This window comes from Chionomys nivalis, chromosome 2 (genome assembly GCF_950005125.1).
Source record: "Chionomys nivalis chromosome 2, mChiNiv1.1, whole genome shotgun sequence".
Lineage (NCBI taxonomy): Eukaryota > Metazoa > Chordata > Mammalia > Rodentia > Cricetidae > Chionomys > Chionomys nivalis.
In genome coordinates, this window is record NC_080087.1 from 69,124,300 (window position 1) to 69,146,665 (window position 22,366).

Consider the following 22,366-nt stretch of genomic DNA (forward strand, 5'->3'; position numbering starts at 1 on the left):
CAGAGAACACTCTTAAAATAAAAGTGAGGGATTTTCATTGGCGCGCCTGGGTATTACTTACAAAATGCTGCTCAAATACTAATGACCTTTACACCAAGGTGAAGGTTTTACATAAGGATAAAGAGCTTGTGTGCTTCAGAGAGAAATCACAGTATCCTGTTTCCTGCACGTACGGAAAGAAGGAAAGCTAACTGATTTTGTTCTCAGCACAGCTCAGCCCCTAGATACAACTGACTTGAGCAAAGACCCTGTACCTGCTCAGGCAGCAGGTGGGAGCCCGGGAGAGGGCGGAGCAACTGGGCCCACTGCTCACACCGCATTGCCTCCGGTGGCCGCCAGGGGCAGCACCGAGGCGCCTGCCGCACCTCCCCCTCCCCAATCTCCACCCCCCGCCCTCCGGGCTCCTGCTCCCGGGAGCCCCGCAAACCCCGCTCCGCCCGCGCCCCGCACAGCACCGAGGCTCCCGGCCCGGTCCGCCCAGCTGCCCCTCCCCGGGGCCATGGGGGCACCCCCGGGCTACCGACCCTCTGCCTGGGTGCATCTCCTCCACCAGCTGCCCCGCGCTGACTTCCAGCTCCGACCGGTGCCCAGCGGTTTTGCGCCCCGCGACCAAGAGTACCAGCAGGTGGGATGGCAAACAGGGGCAAGGTACCTCGGGAACAGGAGTCTGGGTCACAGTTCCTGCATCTTGGGGGTCGGAGACCCAGCCTGCTTTTGGAGGTACAAGAGCATGATTAGAGGTAGAGAGCTCATACCTTGAGGTTCCCCCCTCGGACGTGCGCTGGGAATGCAGACCCCTCTCTTACTAAATAAGAGAAAGCCAAGAACCTAGACACCCCTCCCCAAGAGTCCTAAATGGGCGGAGATGAGGCCCCAGCATTTGGGCTCCTGAGACCTGCCTTGGAAGCCAGTCTTCAGGGTCATCTAAGGAAAGGTCCGCTCTTGAGGTCCTAGATGAGAAGGACCCCGCCCCTACAGAATCCCAGCTAGTAAATATGTCCCAGAAAAGGGGGTACCTAAGAGAGAGGACAGAGAGCGGGAAGTCTGGGAAGGCAACTGAAGTCTGGGACCGGGATTGATATCCTCAAATAGGGAAGAGAGATTTTAGGTCCAGGGCTGGGGAATGAGGTGAGGTGAGATGAGGATTCAGGGTGTTTTTGGCCTGCCCCAGGACGGAAGGGGCTGTCAGGGCGTTAGAGAGGATCGGGTGGAGATGAGGTTAGTTTTGGGGCTACTAAAGAGAGGCCTGGGTCCCAGGAGGGTGAGGCTGGTAGTGGAACCTCACAGAAGCTGGGTCTCCAGGGAAAGGGGCCCAGCTGCAGCTCTGGGTGGGGGTGTGTGAATGTCCCCTGACCCAGTTTAATTCAAGTCCTTGACTTTGAGATTAATGAGAAAAGCTTGGCTGAGCTGGGGGGGCCTGGGGAGGGGGCTGGGAGTCAGCCCTGCCCTCCTCCCAAATCTGAATCTCTGCGGCTGTTCAGGGTGGCTTCTGGGAAAGGGGCACAGGGTTGGGAGAGCTTCGAGGGAGGGGGTGTTCCCAGAAAAGCAGCAAGGGGGAACGTGTGCTGTGTGCTTGCTATTTGGGTCATGGCTGGCACAGCCTGAGTGGCTCCTCCCTACCTACTCCACCCGCCCCCTCTCCCCTCCAAACAGGGACCGCCATCCCCTCGCCCACAGCCACTTACACAATCACAGCCTCCAGACGGTGGGTCCACCTACTCCCAGCCAGACTCACGGGGCTTATGGCTCCAGAGAACGCCTCAGCCACGAGGAATCCCCCGTGGGCCCCCAGCACCACCACAGTTCACTCAACCTGATCTTCAACAGCCGGAGTCAAAGCTAGGGCACACACAGTCCCATCCCCGGGACATTCTTCCTCATGAAAATGACCACTGTGAACACAAAAAGACACTACAAGGGACTCTGGAACAGGACCTTCAGGATCACATGCCAAGGCACATATACACAGCACACTTATGTGTACACCATCACACACATGGGCACACACAAACACCGCACACGTGACACGTCTACGCCCCCGTCTACACACACACACAAACTCACAAACTCAGTCAAAGTCACACGCACATACACCCCACAGTCCACCAACACCACTCACTGACTGAAGAAGCTGTGTTCAGAAAACATCAATGCCCACAAGTGTTCCCTTGCACACAGACATGCAGCGTGATCTACACAAACACCTTATACTCACAGCCCATATGCCCTCACCTGGTGGAAGGCAAATTCACAGAAACACTGCTCACACTTGTCACTCACACAGGTGATGTGAAGGACAGGCAGATATGCTACGGTTCAGGGACAACAGTCCCTGGGAATGCAGGGCTGTGATTCCAGATCTCATCCTGCCCATATCCTGCAGTGTAGCTCCAGGCAACCTTGTCCAGCTCTGGGCCTCTGAGAAGACAGGTGACACAGGTCTTCTGAAAGCCCCTATCACATGAAGAGCCTACAGTTCTATAATTTATTTGAGACAGGGCCTCACTCTGTAGTCCGGGCTGGCTGGAGTTTATGTAACTTGGACTGGCCTGAAACTGTGACAACCTTCCTGTCTCAGCTCCAGAGTGTTGGGGTTATAGGGGTGAACTGCCTTTCCTAGCTCAGAGATATGATGTTCTGCAAGGTGTTCCCAGCTATGAACACCCTTTCTGCCTGCCTTTCCTTCCGTCCTGCCTTTGGGTCTCACTACATACTACCCTGTCAGTCTCCGGTTTTCTGTAGTTCTTTCTCTGTGTGTCTCGTCATCTCTCTGTGTCTGTCTCTCTTCCTCTTCCCTCTCTCCCTATTTGTGCTAGATCCCTCTGGAATTTTTTATGTCTTGTCTCTACATTCCTCTTTCTTTTTGCCTTTGTCTCTTTCCTTGCCTGCCTCCTCTGTCTGCCTATTCCTCTCTATTGCTCGATCTGTCTTCCTTCCCCATCTCCATCTCTGAGCCCTGTGTGTATGTATCACAACACACACATGCAAGCTGTCACAGCACCCTGTCCCCAACCCCAGCCCTGGGGTGACAGACTCAACTGCAGTGGGTGTGTGAGCTCAGCAGCAGGAGGGAGATGGGGTAAAGAAGGCTGTCTCTCCTGCTCCCCTGAAGTACGGAAATGGAAGCCTTCCTGTGCCTTCATTTCATACAGTTCAGAGGGAACCTCTGGAAGTTCGTGAGACATGCTGCACTCCTATTGCCTGATTGCGGTGAGGAGGAAACTGAGACTCAGAGAGATGAGGCCCCTTTTGAGGCCATACAACCTGGGAAGAACAAGCAGGGTCAGAACCCCAAACCTGGGCTCCTTACTTGGATGCTGCCTTCGGCAACCTAGCCCTAAATTCTGGATGGGCCTCAGTTGCTAATATGAGAGAGAATAGGCATCTCAACTTTTCCACAACCAGGTGCCATCAGGTGCTAGGCTTCGTGCCCCTGAGCCCCCCGACTGAGGAAGAGCTTTTTGTCTGGGACACGATAGTGCTCTCTGAGGTTTCTTGTCACTTCTTCCTCAGGCTCTGCTGCTGGTGGCAGCCTTGGCCGGGCTGGGTTTGGGCCTGAGCCTCATCTTCATCGCCGTCTACCTCATCCGCTTCTGCTGCTGCAGGCCCTCAGAACCCCCTGGGGCCAAGAGTCCCCCACCCGGAGGAGGCTGTGTTATCTGGAGCTGCATCGCTGCCCTTCTCGTGGGCTGGTAATGGGGCCCCAGGATGGGTGGGGAGTGGGGATAGAGCTCCCTACACTTGCTCTCAGTCTTGTTTAAGCTACCTTGGGGTATGGGCCCCGAGTTGACGAGTTGACGCAGAGAGTACCTGTCTGCTTGGTGAGTGGAGGGCTAGAGGCTTAAGGAGGATGAAGCAGCCAGCCTGGGAGTAGAATTGAAAGCCTGGGATAGGTTTGGGGTTCTCAGTGGTTGTGCTACCTAGGGGAGTGAAATGCTCTCTCTAGACCTCCGTGTCCACATCTATAAAGTGAGTTTTGCAATACTACCCATACCCTCCTTAGTCACACTAAGACTAGAGAGTGCACAGCACCTGGGTCCTAGGGGGTGTCCTCTGTGTCAGCACTGAACAAAGAGTTATTCATTCACTGAGCTCATTCATTCAACAACTGAACATAACTACCATGTGCGAGACACGGGACATGCCAACCCAGGCACTCTGTGACTTCAGCCAGAGTTTCAGTCAAGGAAACAGCAGGTCTTACAGGGCAGCAGCAGCAGCACCTGCTCAGCCCACACCCAAGCTGGGTCTGAGTCTTTCTTTTAAGAGCTGTGCTCAAGATGGCCACACCTGGCTCTTTTGAGGGAAGCTCAGGGAGGGAGAGAAAATAAATTTTCAAGCCCATATGGTTTAAAAGGCAAGTGGAGATTCAGACTCATGGAAAAAAGAACCCTCTCCTCCCACTTCCCCCTCAGGACCCTCAATAGGAACTCCACAGGAGCTTCAGTGAACTTGACACCAAGATTGCTGGCTCTGAGACCAGCCCCTCCTATGTCATGGTTAGCTGACTTATGTTACATATGAGAGTATTCAGGACCTGCTGGGGACCTCATGCATGGTTAGCAGGAGCCCTGGTGTCCCCTCCAGCCATCTGGGGGTGTGGCCTGGAGTAGTCACTCTAATCTGGGCTCTGGTCCACTCTTCTCATTGTAGGAAAAAGAGGGTGTGTGTTTGGGAGTACATGGGGGCTGGGCACCCTCTGTCCAAGATGTTTTCTCATCAGGCTCTCCAGAATGGGGGTGGTTGAGGGAGGCTGACAAAGGCCCAGTGGGGGAGAGTCACAACCCCAGCCCCCTCAGAGCCTGGGAACAAGAGGAGCTTTGTAGGGTTCTGAACAATGGGGCAGGGCCAGTAGGCTCCCATCCAAGGGATGGGGTGGGGGCCTGTGTAGCCCAAGGCTGGGAACTGTGAGGGCATCAGGCTCTCGCCCCCTTCAGTGTGAGGCACAGACTCAGGGAGAAAAGTGGGTCCCCATATTCAAGCCCCACAATGGAAGTCTGTGTGTTGGCTGGGCAGGGACAGGAGCCCAGCTCCTGGCCTGGCCTTCAGCCCTCTCTCCCACATTCTCTTACTCCTCTTCCAGCTGGCCAGATGCCTGGATCCCTGGGCAGCATAGGGGAAGACTGAGAGCTCCCGGCATGAGGTCTTTTACAAAAGAATAGGGGCTAGCAACCTTGTGCTCCTAGGAACCTTTAGGAGGCAGGGGCAAAGAAGACCAGGAAGGGCTAGGAAGAGACAGGGGTTGGTGCCTAATGACTCCTAAGACAAGGCTGTGAATTCTCGGGTGTTTTGACAAAGGATGGAGGAGCTGGTCGTGAGCTGATCATAATTAGGAGTTGGTAACCTTTTATCCAGGGATAGGCAAAACCAGGGTTCCATTCTGGGGAGGTGCGAGTTAAATCTAGGGGCTCCTTCTTTTCCACCACTCCACCCACCATTAGCATCACAATGACGTCTTTCCAGTTTGGGGGAGTGAGGTCTTCAGGTTACCCTGGCAACTGGTGGAGGCCAACCTTGGGTTGTTCTTTTTCCCACGGAGGATGAACCAATACGGTGGATGCAGAGATTGGATAGGCAAATGAAGTAAAGGGGAGGACTGGTAAGTGTGGAGGCATGATCCTGCCCTCCAGATTCTGAGACTGTTTGGTATTTTTTCTTCCTTCTTCTCTCAGTGCGGGCATTGGCATTGGTTTCTATGGCAACAGCGAGACCAGCGATGGGGTGTCCCAGCTCAGCTCAGCTCTGCTGCATGCCAACCACACACTCAGCACCATTGATGACTTGGTGAGAGGGACAGCAAAGAGTCAGACTGCAAACTCATACCTCAATTGATCTCCACATGGGAATGTGGTCCCCCACTGAGGAACAAAAGAAGCCAAGATCAAAGCAGATCCCAGACCAGAAACCTAATCCCTAGATACAGAACTGTAAACTCAGACCTGCTGACATTAGACCATATGTTCAGCCCCAACCCTGCAACCTGGAGCTGGATCTAGAAGATTCAGACTCAGGCTGAAGACTCTTATCCAGGCCCAGGCCTGCACTTCCATTTATAACCAAGCCAGAGACAAAACACCAAGGACACTGGTCTCTGTCTTCAGGCCAGATCTAAGACTACAGATCCTATCCTTGGACCAAATACAAGCTCAGGGACCCCCACCACCACCACTGTGAGATCTTATACCCCAGGATATAAGCTTGGGACTGAGATGCAGGTGTTATATTTCAGTGCCTACTTGTGTAGGGCTAAGGAATTGGATTTGAGATCCCAGACTCAAAAGGACTGAAGCAGACATCAGACTTAAGACTCATCCTTCCATTTTGACTTAATTTCAGTGCTGGGGTTAGAATCTTTACCTTGGACTGACTAAACTAGAGGACCTGGGAGCCCCACCTTGACTCACCTTTCCCCCAGTCTCCAGATGCCCCAGAACTCCAGATCTCAGGCAACTGACACTCCTCATCCCTGCTTCACCCCCAAGACCCCATCCCTCAGCTCCAACCCTAGGCTTTGGAAAAGACCGTCCCAGACCTGAGACCATGTCATCTCCCCAGGTGCTGGAAACAGTGGAGAGGCTGGGTGAGGCGGTGAGGACTGAGCTGACCACCCTGGAGGAAGTGCTATCAGAACGTGTGGAGCTTGTGGCCGCCACCAGGGGAGCCAGGAGGCAGGCTGAGGCCGTGGCTCAGCACCTACAAGGACTGGCCTTCTGGCAAGGAGTGTCCCTCAGCCCAGTGCAGGTGGCTGAAGATGTGACTTTTGTGGAGGAGTACAGGTGAGAAAAGGACCTTTCTGTTTTTTTAAGCATTGTAGTCTCACACTAGTCCCTGGGGGGATGTGGGACAGTATCTGGAGACAGTTTTATTTGCTCCACTGGGGAAGCAAAGCTACTGTCACCTGGTGGAAGCAGGGATGATGCTGGTCAGCATCCTTCAGGCCAGCCCCACTGTGAAGAATTACCCAGTTGTGAACATAGGCCAGGCTGACAAACTGAGCTGCGAGGTTGGATCCAGAGACTGGGGGCCCATCCTCATATTTACACACCCCTCCACAGTCTCCTCTCTCATTCTTTTACTCACTCAGCCATTCCTTGACTCATTCGTTCAGCAAATCAATCACAATTCAGTTTCCCCTTGGACTAACCCAGTAGCCAACCTACCTACCAGATTATTTGGGAGGCAACTGTGTTCACTGTGCAACTACGTAGCATCTGGTGAGAGACAGCACATGTGGTTAGGAACCTTAGCTTCAGGAGACCACTCTGTATTTGTGCACACTTACACAAGTTTCTTTGGCCTTGGTTTTCCCACCTTAAAGTCAGTCCTGTCATGCGTAGCTCAAAATGCCTTGTGGAGAGATAATAACTTCGAGTGTCTGAAACAAAGACTACGTTATGACAGATGGAACAGTGCCAGTAAAGTACAGATATGCCAGGCAGGGGGGATGACACAGGAAATCCCACCCAGAAAAGATTCTTTAGCAGGGAGATCAATATAAAACAGGCTTACAAAGCCAGACCTGGTGGTATAGGCCTGTAATCTCAACTACTCTGGAGGCTGAAGTAAAAGGGCTGAAAACTCAAGGCCTGCTTGTCCTACTGAGTAATTTCAAGGTCAGTCTGAATAACTCAGTGAGGCATTGTCTCAAAGAGGAAAAAAAAGGCTGAGGATCTGGATAATGGAAGAATGTTTGCCTAGAATTGACTGCTGAGGGTCTGAAAGTGTGACTTAGAGGTAAAACTTCTGCCTAGAATCCCCCAGTGAGGGACTGCGGTATGACTCTGTGGTAGAGCACCTGCCTGGAATCTCCCAGTGAGGGGATGTGGCTCAGTGGTAGAGCACCTGCTTAGCTGGGTTTGTGGCTCTGGTAGAGACTACTGAGGGGCTGGGGAACTTGACTCCGGTAGAGTTGCCTACTTAGCATGTGTGAGACTCTGCACTCACCGAGCATTAAAAGCAGTGAGAAGAGAGGAGTTAGAGAGATGCATTAGTGGCTTAAGGACACTTGCTGCTTTTATACAAGACCCAGGTTCGGTTCCCAGCCCTCATGGTAGCTCACAACTATCTGTAACTCCAATTCCATGGGATCCAACACTCTTTCTGACCTCTGCAGACACCAGGCATACATTTGGTAGATGTACATGCATGTAGGTAAAGCACTCATAGATATAAAATAAATATTTTTAGAAAGCGAGTTTTCTGTAAGGTGGGTGAATGTAAAATAGGAAGGGGCTTGTCTGGGGACAGGCAGGGCAGTTTATGTGAAAGTGTTTAGAAGGGCCATACTAAAAGGTGACACTGGGGAGGAAAGGGCAAGCTGTGAAGCCCTCTGAGTCAACCATCCATCTCCACAGCCAGCAAGACCCGGCTTTATATCCACACAGTTATTTCATTTCTTCTTGCGTTTAGCTGACGCTCCCGAGTCTTCTGTTCCCAAGCAGGAGACCATGCTGCTTGGTACAATCACACTGGGGCTGAAACAATCCCAGCAGCGGATGATGCTGGAGATGAGGCAGTGGGAGGCAGGCAGGTCTAGGTCCAAGGGCCACAGGTTCTGTGTCTGCCTGGTCGGGGAGGTAGAGGGGACTGTGACAATGATGCTTGGCAGATGCTCTGGAAAAGTGTCTGGTAAAAAACAAGCCCTCAATAAATACACTGGGGCCATGGAGGTGAGTGTGGAGGTATGGCCAGGGACAAGGTCTCGGGGAGTGCACACCACAATTACATGGTGACTGCTGAGAATGAATCTCTTTGTGGAGCACTCACAGTGTGCCAAGTGCCGAGTTTGGGCCCCCATGTGGCTTCCTCTACAGTCCTGATGCATTACTTACCTACTTACATATTGTGTCCCCGGATGATGATTTAGCTAACACGAACTTCACCCACAAGCCCATTCTCCTAGGACCGTTCCATGTGTCCATTCATTCACCTGGCAACGGATTTTGAATTTGATCTTGATATGCCACTCCTGTTCCTGGTAGGAAAACTGAGGCAAATAGATTACATGGCTAATTGCATAATTGAGACCTAGACATCAGACCTCTGAAGTGTGCAATAAGGTCCTGGGTGTCTGACAACCTACAGTACTGGTGCAGGGATTTATTTAGAGAGGCCAATGCATGTGTCCACAAACACAGAACTTCTGTGTGATCTGTTGAGGGTAGGTTTCAGGTGCTCCAGAGTCTTGTGAGCCCAAGCACTGTTTCACCAATGAACTTCGCTGGGCAGCAGGGAGGCTGCAGGATCGGGTTGGGGTAGCGTGAATCTGAGGTCCTGCTGGCCTCCAGAGGCCCACTTCCTTCTTCCTTCTTCCTATAGGTGGCTGGCCTACGTCCTCCTGCTGCTCTTGGTGCTGCTGGTTTGCCTCTTCACCCTCTTGGGCCTGGCGAAGCAGAGCAAGTGGCTGGTGGTTGTGTGAGTGGAGTATATTGCACAGGGGAGAAAGCCAGGCGGGTTTCCAGCATGCAACATTGCTAAAGTCTTAGGAAAGACAAAGGCTGTGTTTTCTATGGGGGGGGGGGGGGTGATCAGGTGATCGCTGACATGCCACAGATACTTTCTCCCTTGGTCACCACAACAAACCCATGGAGGAAGTGCCACCAGGTCCTCTGTATGGCAGGTGAGGGACTTACGGTAATGTGGGGACACATAGGACCCATGCACTTATTGAATAGTTCGTTGTGTACCAGATATCATCTTAGGACTTCATGGGACTCTTACACTCAGTTACCCAGGGATGTAGGCATTGACCTCTGTAGAAGTAGCAGTGGGCAGCCTGCTTTTCGTCCTGCCCAGCTCCCGCACAACTAGCTTCGTACCCGAAATAACTACACAGAAACTATATTCATTTAAACACTGCCTGGCCCGTTAATTCTAGCCTCTTGTCGGCTAATTTTCATATCTTGCTTAACCCATTTCTAATGATCTGTGTAGTACCACAAGGTGGTGGCTTACTAGGAAAGATTCAGCATGTCTGACCTGGCGGCTGGCTCCATCACATCTGCTTGACTCAGCTTTCTTTCTCCCAGAATTCTGTTCTGTCTACTCCACCCACCTATGTTCTGACCTATCAGGCCAAGTAGTTTCTTTATTAACCAATGAAACTATGACCCTCCTCCATCATTTTCCCTTTTTCTGTTTAAACAAAAAAAGAAGGCTTTCATTTTAACATAGTAAAATTACATATAACAAAACAGTTATCAAGCAAGAATTACAGCTACAATATTTATATCTATTTTATCTTTTATCATAACGAAGAAAAACAACTATAATTATCTATCTATTCTTCAACTTCATCAAGGACTCCAGAAGGATATAATATTACCTAAGTAAATGAGAAGTAAGCAACTTACAAAACTCTAGAAATCACAGAGACATCTCACTGCCTGGACAGTCACCCAAAGTTCCTCTGTACCGTTGGGGCATCCATCTTTGGCCTACAGGCCCATAGTATCCAGAGACATTTTCATGAAGCAGGAATTTTCAAAGGCAGTTCAGTCACTATCTGCTGTGTCCTGCAGAATGTCTTACAGACTCTTTCATGAATCAGGAACCCCAAAAGATTATCTCACTTTTAGGCAAGTTTAGCAGTCCTCTCTCTGCGGGTTCTCTGTGTCCAGTTTATGCAACAGTCCAGGCAAGAGCAGTTTCTTGCCCAAATGGCTATCAAACTCCATAAGGAGCCTCTTCGATGCCCATCTTCCTCTTGAAGTAGCTGGTGCTGCCAGGAGCAGACGTGTCTCATTGTCATGAAAAGCCCTAAGTTATTAAAACATTAAATGCCATATTCTGTAGTCTTTGAAAGATATGAGGAATGCCTATCTGAAATATATATATATATATATATATATATATATATATATATATATGGATATCTAGAAAATCTAACTAACATGACTACAAGCTTGATTATTATTAATGATTATCCATTAACAACCTATATACATTACACAATCACAATACCTTAGTCAAGACCAGAAATACATATACATATAACAAGATTGACCTTAAATTTATATCAATAAAGTCAAATCCATACCAATGGAAATTATTCATATCTCTATCATATCCCCCTTTAAATGTAAAAGAACATTTATAAACAGTATTTGGGAATATGGGCACAGTTATTTCTTTCCAAACTGCTTCCTGCTGAATGGGGGCGCTGTTAATCAGATCTTTCATGGTGTAACCTGTGTGCTAGATTCATCTCAGTCAGCATTGAGTGAAGTAATTTTTTGGAAGGTGTTCACAGCAACCTTTCAGGAGGGTGTGGTCTATCATACCATATTGGGATAGAAGCAATCCACAGTGTCTCATCCTCCGTGAAAACAAAAGGAGAACTTTTCCAAAGCATCATAACCTAAGATCCAAATTTTGAAGTCAAGGTATTTTCAAAATATCTATGTTGGATTCGTTCAGCAGCATTTATAAACAATATCTTTTAGCATCTGTTGCTTCTTCCTCAGCTTTCAAACAATTCAGAGAGAGCATAATAGCATACAGTATCAAGATTCTCTGTGTATTTTCCATCTTTGTGCAGCTTTGTTTTAACCTTTATTTCTTTTATTTTTACTTTTACTTTTTGAGACAGGTTCTCTGTATATCTTTGTCCTGGAATAACTCTGTAGACCAGGCTGTCCTTAAACTCTCAGAGATCTGTCTCTGCCTCCTCAGTGCTGGGATTAAAGGTGTATGCTACCACACCTTGAACTCACAGAGATCTGTCTGTCTCTGCCTCCCAGGCATTGGGATTAAAGGTGTGTCCTGCCACACCTTGAAGTCACAGAGGTCAATCTACCTCTGCCTCCCAAGTATTGGAATTAAAGGTGTGTACCACCACACCCAACTACTCTCTTTCTTTCTTTCTTTCTTTCTTTCTTTCTTTCTTTCTTTCTTTCTTTCTTTTTGTTTTTTACTTTAAGAACTTTTAGCCTGCATATATTCTTAATACACTGTAAATCATGTAAAGGTTCTCTTTGTTTTTGAATCTCTCTTTACTGTATTTCTCTCTCTTTTTCTGACCACACAAGCCTTTAATTAACTAAGCAATATGGGTAGGATTAAAGTCTTGGCTTTGCCGGCTGGATCCAGTCCATTCCTTAGCTTTCTGCAATTCACAGCCTTGTGGTTAAGGTACCGGCCAGACCTGTGTTCATTGCCACACTCTACAGTGTTTCAAGGTCCCTGCCAGCAAGCAAGCTGCAGCATTCTGCTCACAGATCACACTCAGTTGGACTGCCTGCCTGAAAGAGTCAGAGTTTGCACTGGCAGTACGGAACAGAACGCCAGCATTTTAAAATGGCACAGCTTTTTTCCTGCTACGGCTGAAAACCGAAAAGCATGAGTTCAGCTTTTCATCAACACCATTTAAGTGTTTTGTGGCAGGACCTCTTAAAAGAGCTACAGGGTTTTGCAGCTAAAGCTGAGTCAGGAAGCCTCTCTTAGATGAGAGTGCTTGCTTGCCTCTGTAGCAAGCAGAGCAGACCCTAGAAATTGCTGCTACCAAGAAAACATGCTTTACTCTATTCTTTCCCAAGCTTTCTCAGGCTTTCTGTGGATTCAGTTATCCACGTCTGGGTGCCATTTGTAGAAGGAGTGGTGGGCAGGTCTGCTTTTTCTCCCGCCCAGCTCCCGCACGACTAGCTTCATACCCGAAATAACTACACGGAAACTATTCATTTAAACACTGCCTGGCCTGTTAATTCTAGCCTCTTGTCGGCCAAATTTTCATATCTTACTTAACCCATTTCTTATAATCTGTGTAGCACCACGAGGTGGTGGCTTACCGGGAAAGATTCAGCATGTCTGACCTGGCAGCTGGCTCCATTGCATCTGCTTGACTCAGCTTTCTTTCTCCCAGAACTCTGTTCTGTCTACTCTACCCACCCTTGTTCTGACCTATCAGGCCAAGCAGTTTCTTTATTAACCAATGAAAGTATGACCCTCCTCCATCAGACCTCTGTTTAACAGTGGGAGGTGTTTGAAGTCCATGTGACTAGGTCAGGACCACACAGCAAGAAGTACTGTGGTGGGGCTCAAGTCCAGCCTGCCCATCACTGGAAGAGTTCATCCTCCTTCTCCTCCCTTGTGGCCCACTGTCTGTGGACTCTTCCTGGGAGATAAGTCCAACTACTGCATCTAGGCTCCCATCAAGGCTTGGAGACTCATAGAACACACTGTGCTGAACAAGTATATGACTGGGGGCCAGGTCTTCCAGTTTACCACAGCTGTTAACTTCCCCCACTACCCCCGGACCCAGAATTCTTCTACCCCTCACAACCCTGGACATAGGTCAAAACTTATAAACCAAGCTCTGAGTTTCAGAAATTTACTCTGAAACACCCTCCACACCTTACATCCTGGAGGTGGAGGGAGTGGAGAGAGGATAGCTAAATAAAATAGGCTGTAGATGGGCCTGAAACTAGCTTAGAACCTCCAGGACCCTGTGCAATGAAATCCCAGTGAATTCAGCTGATTGGTGGACAGCTGCCCGCTAGGGTCCAGAAACAGCTGGGATAGTGGCTGCTGACCTGCAAGCCAAGACCTTCCCTTCTCCTTTGCCAACTGAACAGATGTTCTATTTGACGTCAATCTGGGCCTTACCCCACCCTTTACTCCCATGCCTCTGACGCTAATCCTCTAGGCTATAGAGGTTGGCGGATACTGGGGAGGGCTGTGATTGGATGTGGGGTATAGAAAGAGGCAAGTCTGATTAAGAGATCTGAATCCAAACACCTCCCCCTCTAGGATGACCGCCATGAGTCTCCTGGTGCTTGTCCTGAGCTGGGGTTCTATGGGCCTAGAGGCTGCCACAGCTGTGGTAAGTATGGGACTCTGGATTGGGGTGTTCTGAATCCTGGGGTGGGTGTGACCTAATTATTGCCATTAATCCTGAGGCTTGGTGGATATGATCACAGTTCTGAGGTTTCAAACTTATTTGCTGGGTCCTGAGAGGGCAGAAGCTGGGGCCTAGACTAGACTCCTTAGTCTGAGGAGAGCTAGGGTCTAGACCCCTGGATCTGAGGGAGCAGGGTTGGAGCCTGGACCTTTGAGTTCTATGAAAATAAGAAATTGGACATGTCTGGTCTGATCCCTTCCTATTTCCTTCATCAGGGCCTCAGTGACTTCTGCTCCAACCCAGACACCTATGTGCTGAACCTGACCGAGGAGGAGACAGGGCTCAGCTCAGGTGACTCCCATAAATCCCTGCGGTCCTCCGCACTCTCTGCCACCCCCCTAGTGCCCAGTCCATTGTAGGGGTAGATTGTAGAATCATCTAGCAATCCTGGCAGGATGGTAAAAGGGCAGGATCAAAATGTGAGTGGTGGGGGTGGTGGAGTGGGCCATGGGCCTCAGTGATAGAAGAATTTGATTGATTATGGGAGAACAAGGAAGCATAATTAGGTCAGTTGAATTTTAGGTGCAGGTGAAGTAGAAGGGATGGAAGTATGTGGTGTGATATTGCCCACCTATAATCCCAGCACTCATGATGTGAAGGAAGAAAGATCAGAAGCTCAAGATGATCCTCAGTTACATAGCAAGTTCAAGGCTGGTTTGTGCTACATGACTCTGTCTCAAAACAACAGCAACAAACTGAACAACAAAACAGGAAGGAAGAAGAAAAGGAGGGAAGAAAATGGAAGGAAAGGGGGGAAGGGGAGGGAACAGAACTGGGGAGTAAGGGGAGGGAAGGAAAGGAAGCAATGAAGGGAGAGGAAGAGGGAGGGGAAAGAGAAGGGAGAATGGGAGGAGGAGAAGGAAAGGATAGGAGAGTGACTAGCAGGTCTTTGAGACCCCAAGAAAGTTCCAAACTGGTGAATGTCCACTGGGCTATGGCCCTCCAGATTTGCCCAGGGAGAGTCTAGGCCCAGGCTCATAGCCTGCTCCTTTCTCTCCCTCCACTTCAGACATCCTCAACTATTATTTCCTGTGCAACCAGGCGGTCTCCAACCCTTTCCAACAGGTTAGGACTGTGGGCAAAGAAACGGGAAATGAGGAGATGGCTAATGTGGAGCCCCAAGGGCATATGCTGGGCTGCCCTTCTGGGAGGTGGAGGGGGCTAAGGTCTTGAGTTGTGTATTCTAGTGGACAGATGGCATGGTGGATACCCTGACCTGAGTCCTCCTCTCTCTTATCCCCCTGCAGAGGCTGACTCTGTCCCAACGAGCTCTAGCCAGCATCCACTCCCAGCTGCAGGGCCTGGAGCGGGAAGCTGTCCCTCAGTTCCCTGCAGCACAGGTTAGGTCAATAGACTGCACCAGTGGGTGGGGGGAGCTGAGCCTGGTGAACCTGTGGGATGCTGGCCCATCTCATGTGAAGGGGCAGGTTGACTGGGTCAGATAGACTTGTGGAGCGGGCCCTTCTCCAAGTAGGCATGATTTCATGTTGTGTGCAGAGCCTATGGAAAGGGGCAGGACAAAAGAGCTAAGCAGCTCTCTGGGCCAGAGCCTCCAGAGGCGACAGAAGTAGACTGGTTTCTTGGAGCTGGGGAGGAAGTGGAGGCGAGGGAGGATCTAGAGTGCTGCTGAACCTATGTTAAAGGGACTGTCTGGTCCCTCTGGGAAGTGGGGTTCATGAGTTGAGGGCAGGACATTGCTGGGTAACATGACTGTGTAACTGTTCCCTCCCACAACAGAAGCCCTTGTTATCTTTGGAGGATATGCTGAATGTGACAGAGGGAAGCTTCCACCAGTTGGTGGCACTATTGCATTGCCGCAGTCTGCATAAGGTGCGCTCCTGTGTGCTTGCTTGCCTGCCCTGTCTTTTTCTCTCTCCTTCCTCTTTTCTCTCTTCCCCTCTGTCCCTCTCTGTCTCTCTCTCCCTCCCCTCTGCTTCTCTCTCTTATTCTCCTCCTCTCTCTCTCCCCTCCTCCCAAGGTTTTCAGCTTCTACCTTCTCCCCTGCTCCTTGAAAGCTGTTCAGCCTCTTAAGCCCTGATGAGAGCCTGAGCAGGCTCCTAATTCCCTGAGTTGAATGCTAGTCCATGGATCTCTAGATGTGAAAGGGGCAGGGGAAAAGGGCAGCAGTCTGTTCAAGCCCCACTGTAGGCTCAGGTGTGAGCTGTGTGGTCTCAAGAGCAGGCCAGCATCTCTGAGTCCCAGTTTCCCCACCTTTACACCTTTGGGAGAACAATTATGAGCATGACAAAGACTCTCACCCTTACAACATCAAGAGTTGATCCAATAGAGACCTAACTGCTTTCCTTGGTTACAGTCTCCTGCACTGATACTGTCCACGCACACAGCTTTTGCCCTGATCCTGACTCTATGGGGTCACTGGTCACTGACCCCCATAAACAGACCAGGGTGACTTTTTTCTTTTATAGTACTGGGGGATTGAATTCTGATACTCTAGCTTATTAGATGAGCACACTACCATTGGTGTGTGTGTGTGTGTGTGCGCGAGCGCGCGCGCGCGCGTGTGTTTAGGGTTTCATGTAGCCCAGGCTTGTTTCCAACTAGCTACATAGCAGAGGATGACCCTGAGTTCTGATCTTTTGTGCACACTTCCCTCCTGAATGCTGAGATTACAGGTGTGTGATGGCACACCTGTATGAAGTACTGGGTATGGAACCCAAGGCTTCATATATTTCATAGCTCTACCAACTGAGCTATGTCAGCAACCTCCAGTCTTTTTAAAAAGTATTTTTCATTTTGAGGCAGAGTCTCATTAAGTTGCCCAGATAGACCTTGGACTCCTAATCTTCTGGTCTCAGCCTCCCCACTAGCTGACAATATTTTCCAGACCCAGCAGGGAATATTATTACATCTTCTGCAAACCCGGAGGCTGGGAGAAGGTAGTTGAGTGATTTTCCCAGAAGGCAAGGATGTCACGGAAGGTCATGGAGCTGCTTCTGGTGTGAACTGCTAAGCATGGCCAGTCTGTCCCCTTCTGTTTTTGATACATTTTTACCCATCTGCTATCCAAGAGCTCACTGCAGATCAGTGAGCTTCTTCACCACCTCTGTTCTTCTGGTCTACCTTAGGATTAGGATACAGACTCAGCAAACAAACTCCTCTCTACAAGGAGACCTAAGCAACACCTGGAGGTCCTAGCCCCAATTCACTATTTCTGGATATCCAAAGTCTGAGATTAATGTGGTATCCTGTCTCAAAGGGCAGGTACCAAAAAGTCAGCAAAGGGTCACTGAATAGGTATCTGAGAAGGGCCAGGTAGGGATCCTTGCTTTTTTTTAGACAATGGCAAGCTGGGCCCCGATCCTCTTTTATGTCTCATTCAGATGCTGAGCTTTAATTCTGGTTCCAAGATGACTATGAAGGGAGAGAGAAGGGGTCAGAGTCTGTGCCAACTATTGAGATATGATGTGACCCTGGGCCTTGGTTCTCCATTTAGACCTTTTCTACCACATGTTAAAATTAGGGACAGGACTGAGGACTTTGCTCCATCTATAAAGTACTCACCACACAATCATGAGGACCTGCGTTTGATCCCCAGAAACCATGTAAAAAGGAGGGCATATGGTGCTCAGCACCAAGGGGGCAGAGACAGGTGGATATCTGGGACCTGCTGGCCATGCAGCCTAGCCCAGTTAGTGCACACCAGGTCCCAAAGAGAAAGCCTACTTAAAAAACAAACAAAACATTGCTGACAGTGACTCGATACACCTTTAATCCCAGCACTGGGGAGGCAGAACCAGGCAGATTTATGAGTTTGAGGCCAGCCTGGTCTACAGAATGAGTTTTAGGACAGCCAGGGCTATACAGAGAAACTGTCTGGATAAATAAAACAAAACCCAAAATGTATTTGAACGTTAACCTTTGTTCCCGCCCCACATGCACAGGCATACAACAACCCTTCCACATGTACACACACACAAGCATGCACACACACACAAACCTGCGTAGACACAAATATACACATAAAAATAGGGACAAGAGACACTAGGCTAAGAAAGAACAGACTGGGTGTGGTGGTGCACACATTTCATCCCAGCTTTTCCAGAGGCAGATGCAAAGACAGGTGGATCTCTGGGAGTTTTAGACCAGCCTGGTCTACAAAGTGAGTCCCAGGCCAGCTAAGCCTATAGGGAGAGACCCTGTGTAAATGAGAGGCAAGGGGGAGGTGTCTCTGGAACCTAAGAGACTGGTTCCAGATTCAGCTCTGTACCTTTTAGGCTGTGTGTCTCTGTAAAAGCAGATTGCCCACTCTGGGCTCAGCTTCTTTCCACAGCGTCAAAGGCAGCATTGCTTGGGGCTATTGCAAAGATTGGTGGGCACAGTATGTGTGCGCCTGATGCAAGCCTAACTGGTCGGTATCCTGGTGGGCTCCTCACCACACACTTCACTTACTCAACAGTAGGAGCCTCTTCCTTCACCCCAGCACTTGCACCAGGAAATCAGGACTGCCCTTCCAGCTCGCTATCCTCACTTTCCCACTGCATCTGCTGCTCACACAGCCACTGCGGCTGCAGACCCTGGCCCCTCCCCTCCTGCCAAGACCACAGCCTCTTGCATGCCCATCTGCTCATTCCATCTATCCAGAGACAGCTAGTAATCCTTTCGAACACAATCAGATCAGAGTCTTCCTCGAAAAGCCCTTGCGTGAATCCCCCTGCACATGGATTAAAGCCAGGGTTCCTAGCACTGACCTAGCAGAGCCTATATAGATAGCCCTAGCAAAAGCTGTGTGGTCTCAGTCTTGGTGATTCTACCCTTGTCCTCTGTCACCCAGCTACCTGCCTCTGTCTAGAACTAACCATCTGCCTGGCTCCTTGTGCCCTTCTCAAATGGCCTCTGCTGGCACTGTCCTAACATGTTACTGTCCTACCAGCTCACAAGCTTCCAAAGTGGATTCCTTGGTCCCATGTACTGAAGGTTGTCAGTGCTGAGCAAAGGCAGCTTAGTCCATTTCTACAGAATGAACCAGCATGTTGGTTGTGCCACTGCTGTCCTCCAGGGCAGCAGCCACAGTAGACAGTCTTTTCTGCATGTGTATCATGCGCCATGTCCAATCCTAAATTGTTTCGTAAGCCAACGATTTGTGGGACCCAAGGGGCATCTGACAATGTGTGGCAACATGAATTTCACAGCTACAGGAAAGGGTGCCAGCATCCTCATCTGTCAGTAACATGTGGTTGGAACAAGGACAGGCAGGGCTGGTCCTGGTGGGAGGCAGCAAGTAGAGGCTCTTCCACCTGGGATCCTGCGAGAGCAGTTCTCTGGGTGCTGAGTGGAGATGGTAGACCACTTTGCACATGGGGTGGAGGCATGAGATAAAATAGGAACGGACTGGTGGGCTGCAACTCAGCCAAAGGCACAAGGTGAACATATGGACTTCCATGTTCAGAACAAGCTCTCTGACAGGAGACTACTCTTGGGCACAGAGTCTTGGTGACTCATGCAGTACCACTCAGCCAGGCAGGTGGATGGTTGGGCCTGTGTACAGAGTACATGTGTGCACACTCTAAGGCTTACCCTCTGCCTCAGGACTATGGCTCGGCACTCCGAGGCCTGTGTGAAGATGCCCTGGAGGGCCTGCTGTTCCTGATGCTCTTCTCTCTCCTGTCTGCGGGGGCCCTGGCCACCACCCTTTGCAGTCTGCCCCGTGCCTGGGCCCTCTTCCCGCCCAGGTCAGCAGGGGAGAGAGGGCAGGGTCCCCAGGGAGGGGACAGGAGGCAGTACCCAGGGCCACTGGTGGGGATGGGGCAGCCTCCTGATGGGTTCCCATCCTGCTTCTCTGCCACTCCCCACATCACACTCCAGTGATGACTACGATGACACAGATGATGACGACCCTTTCAACCCTCAGGTACAGACCCTGGTCCACAGAGGAAGGCTGGGATGTCAACTCCTGGGTCTGAGGGAGAAGGACTGGGGCTGGGATCCTGGGTCTGAGGAAGGGATGGACCTGGGATAATGTGGGAGGAGAGATGAGTCTTGAACCTGAGGGAGAAGCGCTGAGGTCTGGGATCCTGGGTCTGAGGGAGGGACCCCCAGTATGTGACAGATTCTCATTGTATGTCTTCTCCCCATTATGGTGCTAGGAATCCAAGCGCTTTGTGCAGTGGCAGTCTTCCATCTGAGCCTCCCCTCCAGCCTGGAGTGGCCTTTCCTGTTAGGTAAGCTTTAATGACACCTTGGTGATCTGCTGGGCCTTGACTTATGACACTCTGAGGCTGGGTGGGTGTCCACGGAAGTGTCTCCTGCCTATGTCAGCTCCTCATCTCTCCCTCTCTCTAGCTCCTTTCCTGGCTGCTGGAGAAGGCCCCACTAACCTGACCCTGACTGGGCTCTGACCACTAACACTGCTGGCCATGGACACCTCACATAGGATGACATTCTGCTCTGGCCCCAACATTCCCCCATTCCCATTTGTCTTTAGCACAAGGGACTGCTGAGATGGCAGAGCAGGGATCTGGACTCCCTGGGAAGGGGGCTGACCTACAGCCAGGTGTCCCTCACCTCTGGCTGGCTGCTGGTATTGTTCTTGGAGGGACTAAGGGGGGCAGGTATAAGGATGTTTCTGCTCCTGCCATATTCCAGCAATCTCAACTCATGGCACTAACTTGGAAGAGAGTTGATTTGAAATAAAAGGGAAGACTATTTTATAAGTAGCTAGGACCTTCTTTTTTTCTCCCCTCCTGGGAGAAGAAGTCCTGACTGAGCTAGAGAGATGACCCCTTCCCTGATGGTTGAAAGGCAACTCTCCTCTTGTCTAGGTTCAGCACCGCTCTGGTTGTCCTGACAAAGGAAGAGGCAGACCCAGGAAGAGAATAAACATAGCAGTAGATCTAAACATGCATGAATCCACAGGAACAACAAAGTCGAGCTTCCAGACATGTGGAATGTGAAGGCCTAGTGGGTTTAGGAACGGTGTGGGATCAACTCACTTCCTAGCAGTTCAAATCCAGCACAAGATGTCAGAAAACCTAAGTGTGTGCCAGTAAAGGGGAAGAAGTATTCAAAGAGAAAGTAGAATATTGGTATGTAGTGCTGCTAAGGTGATGTAGAAGAGGAAACGTGAAGATACAAATGTAGACAAGAAAATATAAGGCAGTCAATGAGCTAAAAACCACAAACAAACCAACAAATATGGCAGAGGAAAAAGGGAAATTTATTGTACGGGAATAATGCCCATGTAGTTCTCTTTTGTAAAAAGAAAAAATAAGCACATATGACAAATAATTCATAAAAAGACAACTCAATTTAAAAATAAGCAACTGAGATGAACATATGAAGAAACAAAAATCCAGAGACAAAACTCATAAAGTGGTTAAAATTCTAATGATTTCCAAACACAATGTGCTACTCCCCTGCCCAGTACTTACTTACGGTGATGTTAAATTGGGGTGCTGTCTGGTGCTGTTCTAGAAGCCCAGAGAAGAGGTGCTCAAAATATGCTGCCCAGAGGCTGTGAATCCCCAGTTGTGTGAAAACAAACAAAAACCTACTTATCTGTGAAAGAATGGCAACTGTGATCTTTGAAGAACAGCTTCCAGAAAGAGACAAGCAACTGAAGGTGTGTGTGAAGAGTCCTCTGTCCAGGCAACACTTTGCTGGAGACAAAAAGTCCACGAAAGGAAGAGAAGTGATCTGCTAAGTAGAACTCTCTGGAAGACCAGCAGTTCTCCAAGGGAAGCCAGTAGAGCAGGATCCTCAGGTTGGGTGTGACAAACAGTGGCAGTCGGGTGCACAAGCACCAGGTGACATACCCTGAAATGCCCCCACACAGCGGTTGGATGCTTCTGGGCCCCAGTCCAGGTACCACACTGCTGAATGTGGGCAAGTCAGTTGACTCGTTGAACCTCAGTTGCATCGTCAAGCAAATGGGTGTCATAAATCCAGAAACCTCAGCTGACAGGACAGGGAAAAGCAAAATAAATGCAACATGATGCTCTGGGTTACACACTGGCACACAGAAAACATTAATGAGAAAAGTATCGAAGTCTAAAGTTTGAGGCTTAGTTCAGAGTATTAAAGCAACGTCAGTCGGTTTCTTACTTTTTAACAAATAAACCAAGGTGAATCCGAGGTGATAGCAATACGGGAAACTGGGCATTCTATGCCCAACTCCTGTATTATCTTTGCAACTTTTTCCCCCTGTAAACCCAAATTTATTCTAAAATAAAAGTTCATTATAAAAAAGAGATGGGAAGAAGCCTACCATGCTAACAGTAACAAAATGTTATAAAGTTATCAAAGTGTTGTGTAATTACCAAAAGTATCTGGTCCAAAGTGTGACTAGAAGCTGGGTTATTATTATTTTAACAGGTATCCCTAATTGAACAGCACAATTCAATCATTTCTGGTGTAAACAATGAGCTTTAAGAAAAGTCTACTGGGCCGGGCGGTGGTGATGCACGCCTTTAATCCCAGCACTCGGGAGGCAGAGGCAGGTGGATCTCTGGG

The 22,366-nt window shown here is 49.6% G+C and overlaps 1 protein-coding gene across 5 annotated transcripts; it reads left to right on the forward strand.

Moving 5' to 3' along the window:
* The first annotated feature begins 381 nt into the window (after nt 1-381).
* On the forward strand, nt 382-22,090 carry Ttyh1 (tweety family member 1). 5 transcript variants are annotated; one of them, XM_057762533.1, is made up of 14 exons: nt 382-625; nt 3,514-3,692; nt 5,673-5,784; nt 6,556-6,776; nt 9,319-9,414; nt 13,747-13,819; nt 14,113-14,188; nt 14,907-14,962; nt 15,145-15,237; nt 15,635-15,727; nt 19,445-19,587; nt 19,721-19,766; nt 20,002-20,076; nt 20,677-22,090. In XM_057762533.1, exons 1-13 carry the CDS (start codon nt 500-502, stop codon nt 20,038-20,040), a joined length of 1,353 nt encoding a protein of 450 aa, XP_057618516.1. In that variant the 5' UTR covers nt 382-499; the 3' UTR covers nt 20,041-20,076; nt 20,677-22,090. The 5 variants fall into 5 exon arrangements, with proteins under 5 accessions (XP_057618516.1, XP_057618517.1, XP_057618515.1 ...); XM_057762534.1 differs by having other exon boundaries at nt 21,329-22,090; XM_057762532.1 differs by lacking the exon at nt 20,677-22,090 and adding an exon at nt 20,198-20,571.
* The last annotated feature ends 276 nt before the right edge of the window (nt 22,091-22,366 follow it).

Bases quoted from the DNA above. Each gene is read 5' to 3' on its own strand.
- Ttyh1 (XM_057762533.1), top strand. From the start codon at position 500: ATGGGGGCACCCCCGGGCTACCGACCCTCTGCCTGGGTGCATCTCCTC. The intron at 5,785-6,555 runs GTGAGAGGGACA...TCATCTCCCCAG, and splicing joins TCAGCACCATTGATGACTTG to GTGCTGGAAACAGTGGAGAG. The intron at 15,728-19,444 runs GTGCGCTCCTGT...CCTCTGCCTCAG, and splicing joins ATTGCCGCAGTCTGCATAAG to GACTATGGCTCGGCACTCCG.